This window comes from Colobus angolensis, unplaced genomic scaffold, assembly GCF_000951035.1.
Source record: "Colobus angolensis palliatus isolate OR3802 unplaced genomic scaffold, Cang.pa_1.0 Scaffold283, whole genome shotgun sequence".
NCBI lineage: Eukaryota > Metazoa > Chordata > Mammalia > Primates > Cercopithecidae > Colobus > Colobus angolensis.
This window is the reverse complement of record NW_012116077.1, coordinates 2,018,995-2,034,398: the sequence shown is the minus strand read 5'-3', so window position 1 is coordinate 2,034,398 and position 15,404 is coordinate 2,018,995. Positions and strand designations below refer to the sequence as shown.

At 40.6% G+C, this 15,404-nt stretch overlaps 1 protein-coding gene across 2 annotated transcripts in view; it reads right to left on the bottom strand.

Moving 5' to 3' along the window:
* The window catches only part of ADGRG4 (adhesion G protein-coupled receptor G4), a 110,804-nt gene that overhangs the window by 66,680 nt on the left and 28,720 nt on the right, over window positions 1–15,404 (bottom strand). For both annotated transcript variants that reach the window (XM_011948784.1, XM_011948783.1), the window contains exon 3: window positions 662–6,712. In XM_011948784.1, the coding sequence (XP_011804174.1) occupies window positions 662–6,712 (6,051 nt within the window). The remainder of the gene's footprint in view (window positions 1–661; window positions 6,713–15,404) is intronic.

Genomic DNA, 15,404 nt, shown 5'->3' with positions numbered 1-15,404 from the left:
GGAGAACGGGATGAGCTCGGGAGATGGCGCTTGTAGTGAGCCAAGAAGGTGCCACTGCACTCCAGCCTGCACGACAGAGTGAGACTCTGTCTCAAAAAAAGAAAAAAAAAGTTGCAGAAACATTCAAAATTTGAACAATATGGAAGCCAAGTATTCCCTGGCCTTGGACAAGCACTCCTAGCCAGCTGCAGGTAGGGACTGGAGAAGGCTGAGACCTGCATTAAAGGAATCCAAAAGGTAAGATAGGATATCTTCTGGTGTTTTTTCTGGTGTTTTCCGGTGGGTGGTCAGCATGCTCAGACCTAAGGCCATATGATTCTCTTACTGGGAAGGGGTGATGTTACTAGTCCATGTGCACATTGGCAGAATCAGACTCAGACTGTCAAGAACGAAACAGGTGGAAAGTAGGCTTAGAAATTGTTATGCTGAGTGAAAAGATACATTTACATTACATGTCAATAAAGCAGAGACAAAAAAGATGGGGAGAGAATTTTGTATTTGCACAAGGTACTCACTGTACCCATTGTCTGAAGGAGATAAAAAACACCTGCACCCTTCTTCATTCTTTTCTGCCTTCCAAGAATGGGCCACTTTGGAAAACACATGACCCATAGTGTACGAATTCTGTTGGGGCTACACCACATGCATTATGGAGTAGTACCTGTGGACTTGGTGGCAATAGGTGAAGGTGATGCTTCCATAGATAGAAAGGAAGGTGTGGAGTCCAGCCGAGTTGTCCCAAAAAAGGACGATATTGGTGAAGATACAGTTGCTGTAGAAGGATCTGTCACCCCAGTGGATATGAGTGGAAATGAGGCTCCAAAAACAGTGGTTTTAGTAGTCATTATATTTAGAAAGGAGTCCAGTGTGGGCTTAGGAATAATTAAAGTAGAGGGTGATGATGCTGCTGGAATTCTGCTCCATGAAGATGTTATTGTAGAGCTAGGCAGAGGCATGGAACCAATAGATAGAGTGTGGTCAGTTGTAGAATGTGACATAGTCTTTCTGCTAAAGGATGAAGGATGAGGCACAGTCCTGGGGTTGGCAGTTACTGTGGTTCCGGAGGATGCCTCAGGGTATGTGGAAATATACACAACGTCATCTGTGACTTTTATAGACATAGGGAGAGAAGTTGGGAAGCCAGTAGTGATACCACCCAGTGTAGGTGTAGGAATGGTTTGGGTGGGTATGGTGCTCATAGTAGCAGAGGGTAGTGTTGTCAAGTTAGTGAATGGGTGCACTGATATCATGTCAGATGTCAGAAATGTTGATTTTGACTCCTCTACTGTAGAGGAAGTCATAACATGAGGGACATTAGATACAGTTGCCAGAGGGGAGCCAGAAGGGAGACTAGATAAGAGCCTTGTCAGAATGGGTGAAGTAGTAGCCTTTGAAATTACAGATCCTGAAGTGGCACCAGAAAGAATTGATGGGAGTGTGGTCCCAGGAGTTACAGATGTGGTCATTTTCTCAAATGTGTGCTTAACGTCAGCCAATGTGGGAGTGATAGCTCTTAAGGGTGTTGATAATGAAGGGTTCTCAGACAGCCTATAGGTAGGAAGAATTCCTGACATAGGAATTGATGATATTGCCATGACATCTTTAGATACTAGACCAGTCTGAGAGGCTGTGAATGTTGACAAAGGCCCAGGAACAAGGTGTAGAGTCTCTGTTTCCATCCCATTGGATGTAGGTACATGAATAGTGGTGGAAATTGGAAACTGAGAACCTTCAGCTGTGGGTATGCTCCAGGAAGTCATAAGCAGAGGTTGGGTATTACTGGATGTGATTCTTGTTCCCAGAACTGGAAATTCAACCATTTGGGATGTGGGAGGAGGAGAGGTCTCTGGAGTAGAGAACTCAGCTTCACTACTATGAGGTGAATAAAGAAATGATGCCAAAGAGGGTGGAGTTGCACTGGATGGGGTCCATGGAGTGTATGAAACAGGGGTATTCAGAGATGCCGCATGGTTTGTTAAGGAAGTCTTTTCTAACAAGGAAGTCATCTTTCTAGTATTAGAAGAAAGGTAAGTGGTGGTTGTTTTAACATTTTTTGTGGCTCCAGAAATACTCTTAAAGCTAGTCAGAGATGGGGAAACCTGAATATTGAAGGAAGTATGGAGACTATCTGCATGAGTAGGTGAAAACACGTTTTCAGGAGCAGTGGTTCTGGAATATGTATTTGTGTGAGCTACCCCCATACCACTGTTCACAGTAGATAGGGACCTCTTAGTAATCCCAGATAATATGCCCAAAGCTGTAGCCTCATCTGCTTGTGATGACTGTTGAGTTGCTGATAGAAATGGTGAAAACGTGGTCTTTGGAATGGAGGAAATAGCTCCAGTGTTCTTAGAACTGAGTAGAGAAAAGGCAGTGGTACCTACAAATGGAGTCACTATCCCAGCCATAATAGTGGTGGGAACGGTTTTTACAAAGGGGAAAGTTGGCTCTGTTGGAGAGAGAAAGGTTGTAGGTGTGATCCTGGAAGGTACCTCTATCATTTCTGTAGTGAAAGCAGAGGAAACCATTTTGCTTTTTGAAGTAGGCCCAGCATATGTCACAGGTGTGACATCCAATGTAGATGTTTGCATGGTCATAGTAATCCTGGGGGTAACCAAAGACAATAAAGTAGAGAATAACCCAACTGTTGTGGAAGTGTCAGAAGAGACTGCTGCAGGTGTGAAAGCAGAGTTATTAGCTGGCATTGAGGACATCTCAGACGTAGGCCCAGAAGTGGCTGTACAGGGACTTTCCAAACAACCTGGATGCATTGTTTTAGAAGATTTAGTGATCAGTATTGGGGGAGTGTCAGAAACCTTTTTGGAGGTGAAGACAGTTACACTAACTGGCAATGAGGACATCTGGTAAGTAGGAGTGAAGGTTGCCATAGAGGATTCTCTAAGAAGCATTGTAGGTACATTTGGAACAGAAAAGGCTGTAGTGATCCTGTCGGAGAGAACTGTAAAACTGTCATTATATAGTCCAGCTGTGGAAAGAGATAAGAACTCAGGGAAAGTCTGTGTGCTTTCAGAAATGAAAGAGGCAACTGAAGTCACCTCAGGTTGTGTCCTAAGTGAATGCAAGTGTGAAAAAGTTGTGTTGATGTCCATAGGATTTGATATTCTGGCTGAGCTGGAAGTTGTGGTATTTACAAATGAAGTATCCTGGCCATATGAGACAGAGTGAGTCACATAGGTGGAGTTTACTATCATTTCCAGGGTCCTGGGAGTATATGCTGGAAAAACACTAGTGCTTTCCTTTCCAGGAGACAAAAAAGTGGTGATTGTCAGAGCTTGTGAGGGGAGAGCTGTTTTCCCAAGACTGGTAGACATTTCTGGAATGTGAACGTCTACTGTGTTACTTGAGGTCAAGGTAGGTGTAATCTGTGTACTTTCAGAAGTGGGAGATGAAGCCGCATTTCCATCAGAGGGAGTCCCAAGTGGAATCTCTGAAGGCAAATGTGTTTGGTGACTGGAAATTATTGTGGTCTCAGGAAATCCTGTATCTGTCATTTCCAAAAATGGAGTACCCCAGGAGTATGAAATAAAAAAATTCTTTGATGGGGACATTTCTGTCACCTCCGTAGTTCTAGGGGTTTTTCCCAGGGATATGGTCATCTGGTCTTCGTCAGAAGATAAGATAGAGGCGCTAGTCACCAAGTGGGTGGACACTGGTGTGTGTACACGATGTGTGACAGGTGGAGAAATGTGACTGTTTACTGAAGTAGTAAGTTTATTGGCAGAGATGTGTGAGGGTGCGGTTTCATCAACAACAGAGGTCTTTGCGGTGCCAGTAGCCAAGCTGGCAACATCTGCACCACCACTGTAAGTATATGGGAAGCTGAGAGCATAGGTAGAAGTCTCTTCTACTAGAGATATGGGTTGAGTTGCTTCTGGTGTAGACATAGTCGAGATCACATGAGTGGAGGACGCAGGAGGAATGTTGTCAGGGGGAGGCTTTGAGCAGACAAGAGTGTGTGTAGATGGGGTAACTGTGTCAACTGAGGTGGAGAAATGGGTGGTCTCAGCCTTAGCTGTCAGAGGAGTGGAGAGTCTCAGTGAAGGAAATGGTGTTTCTGTCAGAGAACGAACTGCCATGGTTGTCTTCCTGACAGAGATTACTGTGGCCTCTGAAGTGGTATGAGTCGAGTCTCCGCGGGTAGGCACAACATCACTGGTTGTGGAAGCAGTCTGATCCAAAGGTGGTACCAATGCTGTGGTCATTGTAGTTGACGATAGATTTGAGACATCTGAGAGCACAGATGTAGAAAAAGCCCTGACCAGTGTAAAAGGCTCAGACATGGTAACCTCAGTCTCCGCAGACACTACAAAGCTGCCATTAACCGGCAATGAGAACATATGAGTAACAGGCATAGGGGTTGCTGAGGAATGAGCAGCGGTAGGCTGTGGAGGTAAGATAGCATCAGACAAAGACGTAGCTGTCCTGTCTGTAGGGGTAGTGGGGAAACTGGTTTCTGATATCCCTGTGGTAGAAGCACCCAGGGGTTCACCAAATATATGTGTGCTCCCAGAAGTGGGAGATCCAGCTGAAATTTCCTCAGATGTCTCTGAAGCCCAATGTGCTACATAGGTGTGGTTAAAATTAAACATTTCTGTTGTTTCATTGTATGAACTCCTAGGTGTGGTTTTCACCAATTTTGTCAAAAGCCAACTTTCTCTCACCTCACTTGTTGCAGTTTTATTATCCAATGGGGTACTTAGCTTTTCTATATCAGGAAAAGAGGAAACAGTGACAGAAGCTGTCACCATTTGTGCTGATTCATTTGTCACTTCCAGCATTGTTGAAAATGGAGAAACTTCAGCCACTGCTGCTATAGTTGATTTTCCCATAAGATAATGGGAAGTTGCTTCTTTTCTTGTCACAGTGGCATTAAATCTTTGTGTTGTTGCTGATCTTGGTACAGGGGTCGTTGTGTCTTCAAATGCAATTGCACCATTTATTTCTGTTTGTGTGGTTTCAGAAGCACTTTCCTCAGTAGAAAAATTTGGTTGAATGTAAGCAAGAGTAGATATTATATCTACTGATGGAACAACAGTCTCCCTTGGTGTCAAAGGAAGTTCATTTGCAGGTTTTGCAGACATAGGGATTGTTTTTAGTAGTAAGGTGGTAAGTTTAAATTCAGGCATACTGGTTATGGATGTGGTTCCAGAAACTATGGAGAAATTAGAAAACCATGGTGATGCCAATTTGGATACAGCTGTTGTATATCTGGCGGTAGTAGCATCAGCGGTAGTGGTACCTTCACCCTCTGGAGATGCTTTCAGTGGGGTGATATTGGTAGTTGTAGATAAATGTTCTGTATGAGTAGCACTCTCATGAAATGCTGATGTAAAATTTTCATTAGGCACAAATGTGAGTATGGTGGTTGTGTTCATAGATGTCAGCAGGGTCTGGTCTGGCCTGGAAGTCCAAATGGTCTCATTGCTGGAGAACAGATGGGCAGCTTCATCAGTTGTGGATGTGGGACCTGACTCAGGTACCTTGGATGTGGAAGCTGATCTAGTGGAAATCAAAGTAAGCATGTGTCCATCAGCTGTAGGTGTATTCTGGGTACAAACTCGTCCTGTGATTGTGGAGGAAAGCATAGTTTCAGCCACTGTAGGCGCAAGTGTGATTTCAGGAGTTAAGGCTGTATGTGTAGCTTCAGCATCAATAACTGTCCATACACTCTCAGTCTCAGTAAATGAAAAGGACGTTAAGGAAGAAAGGGTCTTAGAGGAGGTCTCTTTAGACATGGAGGTAGACATGGCATCTTCCACTCTGGATAAAGAGACATCCTGAAAATTTGTAGATGTCAATTCTGTTTCAGCTGTCCTTGGGGCAGGCGTGGTCTCAATAAATCTAGTTGGGAGAGTTAATGAATGGACTGTAAATGGTATTTTCATATCAGTTGTTGCCAATGGAGATGCTGTCTGGTTTCTAGGAAATACAGAATCTACTGGAGCAGCTGTGGAGATGAGCACAGACTCAGGTGGGAATGCTGATGCAGTCCCAACATGAGTAGCTGCAGGTGAAGTCTTTTCCACTGTAAACCAAGGTACAGTTTCAGCAGCTATAGATTCAATGAACTCCTGGCCAGCTGTGGAGACAGGGAGTGCCCCAATATTTGTGGATTTTTGTTTGAGACAAGGTGTTGTAGACATAGATGTTGACTCAATAATTGAAAATAAAGATGTTGTCTTCGTAACAGCCGACTGAGATTTCATTGCAGAAGTTGTAGATACAACTGAATTCTTGGTAAATCTGGATGTGGATAGGAAATTAGAAGGTGTAGGTGGTTGCAAGATTTCAGTAGCCATGGCTTCCGTCATTTTTGTTGTCTTTGTGCTTTCTGAAGATGGGGATTTCGTTTTTTTCATGGAATTGGTAGTAGTGTCTATGGATATACTCTGGGTAGGCAGAGAGATGGCTGATGAAGTTGATAAAACATCTACTGCAAATGTAGCTGTCTCATCTACTGGTGTCTTTAAGATCTTTTGTGCAGTCATTGTTTCCAGAGGTGGAGATGTTGTATTGGAATATGATATGGTTGTGTAATCAGTTACAGATATAGGTATGCTTTGAGACAACACTGCAGAGGAATGTGCAGTCTTTTGTGGTTTTACTCCAGTAATTTGGGATGGAGTGGTCATATCTATTTGTTGTGAAACAGTTGTACTTTTTCCTTGAATTGTCATATTTTCAGGAACAACTAAAAAATCAGAAAGAAAGTGGTATTTTGGATTTAGCTTTGGAAATTAGAGACAATTCTTTAAGAAAGAGCTCTATAATTTATTTTCATCTTGTAAGAAAGTACCACAGATGTAATCAAATCACTTGATTACTTGATTTTCCTTAAGACAATTTTCTACTCTCTAAGGTCTCTATATGGCACTCATAACACCCTGGTTAAGTAACTGGTAGGAGGACGTCTATTTTGTAGTATCTTCATAAAATATATAAACATTCCTGAAAGAGGGATGCATGCCACAGTAGTGCATTAATTAAGATGATTAGCTTTGGGAAATGATCCAATTCCTTGAAAGAAACAGCTATAAGAACTCACTTAAGAAGAAACAGGTAACTTGAATATTCCTATATCTATTAAAGAAATTGAATTGTGTAGTTTAAAATATTCCAAAAAGAAAAATCAGCCTTAGATTGAAATGGATTAGTTTTAAATGCTGGCTCCGTCACTTTCACACTCATTACATAACCTTGGACTAGTTGCTTAACCTCTCTGTGCTTCAATTTCCTCCTCTATAATATGAGGATTATAATAACACCTATCCTACAAAATTGTTATGAGAGTAAGTGAGTTAATGTGCATAAAACACTTAGCATAGCTTCTCATACAGAGTAAGTGCTCAAAGAACAGTTGACTTTCACTTGGTCAAACTTCTGTCACTCATTTAAACACTAGATTGAAAATGTTTTAATCTGAAACTCTCAAATTAGCATTTATTTCATAGTACTAATGAGTTGAAAATACTCTTTTCATTGCTTTCCATTGCACAACACACTCCTGCGTTTTCTCCTACTTCTCTGTCCACTCATTTCTAGACGCATCCTATTTTACTTGACCAAGGCTTTGTCCCAGGACCTCTTCTCATTTGGCTGTATAGTTTTTCTACACCTAGGATTTCAATTTACACCTATACACAGACAAATCTCAAAGTTATATCTCTTGACCAGATCTCTATTTTGAGCCCCACATTTATATAAACAATTGTTTACTTGATATCATTTCTTGGATATCTCATTAACACCTCAAACTCAACATGCTCCAGCTTGAACTCATTAACTTCTTCCCAAACTGGGTCCTCTTCTGGTATTCCTTCAGTGACTGGCCCTACACTATCCTACATTAAATTATGCAAGCTCCAGGTCTCTCTCTCTCTCCCTCTGTCTCCTTCATTCTCTCTCTCACCTGCCATAGTCAATCCATAATCTTGTCCTATTGATTGTAGCTCCTAAATATCTCTTGGCTCCCCCCAGTTTATCTCTATCTCCATCACTTACCACCCTAACCAGTCACCATCATCTTTCACTTGGACTACTGTGGTAGCCTCCCAATTGAACTGTCTGCCACTAATCTTGGATCCCCTCTAATCTGTTCAATAATACAACCTGAGTCCAAGTGATCTCATTGTTCAGTTCCCACCTATGAGTGAGAACATGCGGTGTTTGGTTTTCTCTTCTTGTGATAGTTTGCTAAGAATGATGGTTTCCAGCTGCATCCATGTCCCTACAAAGGACGCAAACTCATCCTTTTTTATGGCTGCATAGTATTCCATGGTGTATATGTGCCACATTTTCTTAATCCAGTCTGTCACAGATGGACATTGGGTTGATTCCAAGTCTTTGCTATTGTGAATAGTGCCGCAATAAACATACGTGTGCATGTGTCTTTGTAGTAGAATAATTTATAATCCTTTGGGTATATACCCAGTAGTGGGATGGCTGGGTCATATGGTACATGTAATGATGGTTTTGAAAGAAATTCAAACTTGTAAATAAGGAAAGGGGAAATGTAGAGGACTACGTGCTCACAAATCAGACGTTCCCAATAAGCCCTGCTCTTGCAAACGAAGCAGGGTGTTCCCGATAAGTCCTGCTCTTGCAAACAAAGCAGGACGTTCCTTCCCTGCAAACAGGGAGGACAAAGGAGCCAGTTGCAAACAGCAGACCCTGGGGGCTTGTTTATGTGTAAACATCTTGATAATCCAGAAAGTCGGGGAAAGGTCAGAAAAATAACAACGTGTCTTGTGACTTGGTAACATTCCACAAACGACTGTATAAAATAAAGTGGAGCATGTCATTCAAAAAAAAAATAATAATAATAATAATAATACAACCAAAGTGATTTTTTAAATGCCAATATCTGAACCCCTCCTCTCTCTCTCTCTCTCTCTCTCTGTCTCACACACACACACACACACACACACACACACACACACACACTGAGCTCTCTTTAGTTGCTTTCTATTGCTCATAGGATAAAAAGAAAATTTTTTCTTAATAAAGCATATAAAGCTATGCATTATTTGGTCCCTCCCTATCTCTTCAGTCTCAATTTGTGCTAAGTTCCCTCTGTTTTTTGTTTTTTTGGTCTTCCTCTTTTTAGTTCTCTAATACTTGGCATGCTCTTTCTCACCACAAGACCATTGCATTTGCTGTAACCTCTACTTAGAATGTTCTTCCCATCCTTCCCCATCTGATTAACTTCTGCCAATCCTTCAGTTCTCATCTCATGCATCACCTCTTCGGGGAAGACTACCTTCCTTGACTTCCATGACTAGCTCACACCAATCTATTTTAGACTCTTATGACACCTCAGACCTCTTCTTCATGTAATGTGTCATAGCTGGAGATTCATGTGATTTTTAATGTCTCTCTTCCTCGCTAGACCACGTGGACAGAGTCCTCATCTTTTGTTGCCCACCATTGTATCTTTAGCGTCTGTCCCAGTGCCTCACACATGGTAGATGTTTAGTATCTATTTGTAAGCTAACTGAATAACTGAATAAGGCTTGGAACAATGTGAGAGCAGTGTGAAGATTCCTATTCCCATATCTACTAGAAAGTAAGAATTGACAGGGTATGATAACAAAGAGGTTTAAGAGATAAAGAAGAGAGAGAAACCTCAGAGAAATCAAATTTTACTTCCAGGCAACTTGGAGAATAGTGGTAATATTCATAAAAACAGAAAAATTGGGAAGGCAGCCTCACTCAGAAGAAAAACACCCAGTTCAGAGGTGGACAAGTGGAATTTAGGATAATAGTGAATATCCAGGTGAAAATGGTACATAGTAAAATTCAAGGCTGAGTCACGATCTTTCTCCAATTCAAATCACCCAAAATGAAATCATCCATATTTAACTTAGGGAAATTAGTGCTTTGAATTCATCCATCTGAGAAGCATATTACCTATGATGTAGGAATAACTGTGGTAGTAGACAATCTACTGATTTGTTTCACTGTCTTGAGCATTAAAATTACTTATAATTTGCATATCCAGAAATTTTGAGGTGTGTGTAGGATGTCCTTTAGGATTTTGTGGTCATTAGCAAGTAGAATGAGTAACAATCCTGCAATTGACCATATAGATGAGTTGATAAAAGTACACACGTTTATAAGGGGAAAAGTCGAAGCTATACAAAAAGTACTTTTTCACTTAATTTTATGACATTTTTCCAATTATCACAGATCCACATTATGTTAGGCCTTATCAAGAAACTGGTATATTTCAGCAGCCAAATGTGTATTTCAAGCTTTATGCTTTCAAATTTGTCCATAACTTCATGTGAAAGGAGAATTGTCGGGATCTTGTTTCCAATTTTGTAGATGGGTTTACACCAGCCAACTGGCTTGGCAAACCTCTGTGAAAGTGTCACTTCTAGCACATTTGAGGATGTGGCATCCTAGAGCCTGAAATCACTCTATGAATGCACTAATTGTTGAGAGCAGAGCTCACAATTCCCTCTCCTTTACAAAACATTAATGATCTAACTGCATTCACTTTTTAGGAAAACAATAAAACACTAAATACCATAAAAGCCTAAGTTATCTTCTTTGATGCAGCATTCAAAGAGTACTATTGGAGTAATCCATAAGTAGTGGAAAACTCTTTTAGAAGACGGGAAATGGGAGTTAGACATGGTATTTTTATCAGAGAGGGCTAAGCCATAGATGTAGCAATTGTTATTAACACTTCCAGTAAGCACTTCAAGAAGGAATATAAGATTTAGAAAGATAAAAACAAATGAGTTGAGCTAAATTGCCAAGCAGGTGGCATTTTAAGTAGCAGAGATCTCAAGAAATAATGCATCTTACATTGCTCCATTTTAACCTAAAGTCTGGCTTTGTATATTTCAGCAAACCTTCCATTAAATCTTTCAGATGCAAGGTTTCTTCCAGAGGGACTGCTGTATCAAATTTTTCTTCTAAAGTCTGTATTAATAAAGACTGAAGTCTTCATTCATTAAAATCCCAGAATTTTAGAGCCAGGACTTGGAGATTATATTCAATCCTTTCATTTAGAGATGAGGCTCAGAGAAGTGCAGTGTTGAGATGAGATTTTCACAGGTGAAAGATTTAGAGAAGAAATTAGACAGCATGTAGCAATGCTTCAATTATCCAGCACTCATAAATGTATGCCCTCAATTTAAATGGAAACGCCTCAATCCAAGGAGAAAGAAAGAAAAGAGACTCTATCGGAAGGTACCAAGAATAAACAAAGTTAAATACTAAATGCAATGCCAAGTTCTGCAAGTGCTGAACAGTGCAAGAAACAGCAGTCACCCAAAACAGTGAAACAAACTTTAGTGGACAGCATTGCAATGCTAAACTAAAACATCAAGGTGACTTTGCTGGCCCAGGAATCAAAACTCAGTGGGGATCCCAAATTATGGACATTCTCTGATATAGTATCTACCTTGAATAATCATTCATATCCTAGATAAAGACAATTCAGTCAAACGATCAGTAACTTTTTAGAATCAGGATCCATTGGAACTAAAGAGTCCTATAAACCTCACATCTAGAAATTAATTACAATGGGTTGGCATTGAAAATGATCTTGAACATTCAAGATCATTTTGTGTAATATAGACTGATACTGAATATAAATTTCTTTCATAACTTAATTTGTTTATTGGTGACCTTATTGTCTTAATCTGTACATACTTTTGTTTTTCTTAAATTCAGTAATTCAGACTTTCTGTGCACCTATCATTTCTAATGAGTGAGGTTCACTTTACTTCTGCTTCATCAATCTTTCTCTTTTCCCTATATGTGGTGGGGACTTTTTTATCCTAAATGGCACACTTATCTCCATTGAATTTAATGCCTGTCCTTCTCAGAAAAGAAAATGTTGTAAGTGAGTAAGGTAGTTACAATGCCAGTGATATTATCTCTGCCATTTTGTTGCACCCTATCTGTCTACGCATATACACTCAAGAGCTTTTACTGCCCAAGAACTGATGTTAAAAGCAAATGCAGACTTCTCAACTGAACAAGATGGCATAGATCCACTTTTCTCTGCTCCTCCCCAAAAGATACAACTACAAATCCTAGAAGTGGTGTAAGAGACAACCAAAGGAGAACTACAAAATGTACTAAGAATAAAACAAACTGGTTTGGGACCCCCAAGAGTAAAGGAACAACATAGTGGCAGTTATCTTCTCTCCCTCACCAAACCCAACGTAAAAATGCGACCCAGGACCTATGCTTCCCAATCCCCAACTTAGCAACAGAAGTCAGTCCAAGTAGGCTCATTCCCCTTCTGGATCAAATGGGAGTCCCTCTGACAACCTCAGGCAAGTTGGATACTCCAGCAAGGGAGACTGACTGGGCACCTTGCTAACAATAAGCAACCAAGAGAAGCATTCTCCTTCCCTACCAGGCCTGAATCTCCCCTCTCCACCAAAAAACACTGGCTGAACAGAACCCAGTCTAGGAAGACTATTTGTTTTTGCCAACCCAAGTTTCTCCTCACCCACTCAGAAAAACCAAGCCAGGCAGGCATAAGAGTAAAAAAGGAGCCAGTAATAGCAAGTGGCCCGATCCAGGAAGTCTCTTTGTCCCTGCAGTACTGAGATTCTCCTCCCTCACCCAGAGACACCAAGGCAGGCAGGGGAAACAAGAAAAAGGGGATCTCCAGCAGCAGGTGGCCAAGTCTACGAAAACTAGCCCAATATTTTCCTTTCCTGTCCAGAGACTAGCGGAAGCCAAGAGGCATTGGTAGGGGGATGCCCCCACATCCATCCCCCTCTGAGAGACAGCTGGAAGCCTGGCCTGAGGAGATGCCTTCTGCTCTCCACCCAAGAAGCACCAGCAGAGACAGGTGGAAGTCTCAGGGTACCGGATAAACCAAGCAAGATGAAATAACATCACAAAGACTCTAAAAATTAAGTTGTATTTGGAAGCACAGCCCACAAAAATGGACCATGACCTCTGTGCTAAGCCTAACCAGAATGACTGACTGCTAAAATAAAAGATTTAAAGAAGACACAGAATCTCCTAACATAATTGACAAAAAGTCCAGGATACAATTTTTTTTAATTACCTGTCATATTTAGAGCAACAAAATCACAACTTGAGTAAGAAAAGATAATCAACAGATGCTAAAACCTAGATGAATCAGTCATTGGAATTATCTGACAATGATATTAAAGCAATCATCATATAAATAATTCTGCAAGCAATTACAAATTCTCTTGAAATGCAAAAAAAAAATCTCAGAAAATAAATAAAAATTGTTAAGAAAGAATCATGGTGATGGGTTCACAGGTACAGCAAACCACCATGGCATACATTTACCTAGGTAACAAACCTGAAAATCCTGAACTTAAAATTTTTGAAATTATTTGGAAAAAAATAAAATGGGACCAGGCACGGTGACTCATGCCTGTAATCCCAGCACTTTGGGAGGAAAGGCAGATGGATCATGTGAGTCCAGGAGTTTGAGATCAGCTTGGCCAATATGATGAAACCCCATTTCTACTAAAAATACAAAAATTAGGCAGACATGGTGGTGGATGCCAGATACTTAGGTGGCTGAGGCACAAGAATCCCTTGAACCCGGGAGACGGAGGTTCCAGTGAGCCGAGATCATGCCACTGCACTCCAGCCTGGGTGACAAAACGAGACTCTGTATTGAAAAACAAAAACAAAAACAAAAAAGGAACCAAATGGAAATTATAGAATGAAAGAATACAAAAGCAAATTTTTAAGACCAGCTGGATGGACTTAATAGTAGAGTAGAGATGACAGAAGATAGAACAGGTAAACATAATGATAAAATAATAGAATTCACCTGATCTAAACAGTAGAGAAAGTGCATTGAAAAGAAAAATGAAGATAGCCTCAAGGACCTGTGGAACAATAACAAAATATCCAACATTCATATTACCATAGCCTTAAAAGAGAGGAGAAAGACAATGGGGCTGAACGTATATTAAAAAAAAAAAATAAAGGCTAAAAGCTTCCCAAATTTGACAAAAGACACAAACCTAGAGATTCCAAAAGCTAAACAAATTCCAAGAAGGATAAAAACCAAAGAAATCTGTGGCAAGGCACATCATAATTGAACTTTTGAAAACTAAAAGACAAAATATTTTGAAAGTAGACAGAAAGAAACAAACATTACTTATAGAAGAGCAACAACTTAAATGACAGATTTCTCATTCAGAACTGAGGAGACCAGAAGAAGCTGTCATAATATTTTTCAAAAGCTGATACAAAAGAATTGTTAACCATGAATTCTATATCCAGCAAAGCTATCTTACAGGAATAAAACGGAAATGAAAACATTCTCTGATAAAGGAAAATTAAGATACCTTGTCACTAGCAGACCTATCTTTAAAGGATTAGCTAGGCTGGGCGCGGTGGCTCAAGCCTGTAGTCCCAGCACTTTGGGAGGCCGAGACGGGCGGATCACAAGGTCAGGAGATCGAGACCATCCTGGCTAACATGGTGAAACCCCGTCTCTACTGAAAAATACAAAAAACTAGCCGGGCGAGGTGGCGGGCACCTGTAGTCCCAGCTACTCTGGAGGCTGAGGCAGGAGAATGGCATAAACCCGGGAGGCGGAGCTTGCAGTGAGCTGAGATCCTGCCACTGCACTCCAGCCTGGGTGACAGAGCCAGACTCCGTCTCAAAAAAAAAAAAAAAAAAAAAAGATTAGCTAAAGGAATTACTTCAAACAGAAAGATTTTTTTTTAAAGAATCTTGGAGAATCAGAAAGAAAAATTGAGCAAAGGAAAGACCAAAAATATGAGTACATAAAATAGATGATCCTTTTCCTCATGAGCTTTATAAATCATATTTGATGATTGAGACAAAAATTGTAACATCATCTGATATTTAAAACAACCAAATTAAAAAGTGGCTGGATATGACAGCTCTTGCCTGTAATCTCAGAACTTTGGGAGGTCAAAGCAGGAGGATTGCTTGAAGCCAGGAGTTCAAGACCAACCTGGGCAACAAAGTGAGACCCTAACTCTACCAAAAATTAAAAAAAAAAAAATAGCTGGGTGTGGTGGTGCAGCTACTTGGGAAACTGAGACAGGAGGATTGCTTGAGCCCAGGAGTTTGAGGTTGCAGTGAGCTGTGATCATGCCACTGCACTCCACTGCTTTCCAGTCTGGATGACAGAGCGAGATCCCTTCTCAAAAAAAATCTGAACAGTGAGGAAGGTCAAAGGACCAAAATGGATATTGTAATACCAAGACCAACCACTAGAAAAACCATACAAAGAAAGACTCAAAACCCCATAAATAAATCAAGTATGCTCAAGTAACCCATAGGTTGCTGTTTACAAAAGAATATACTTCGAATATCATCATATAGGAAGGTTGAAAGTTGAAGAATGGAAAAATTATACCATGCAAGCAGTAAGT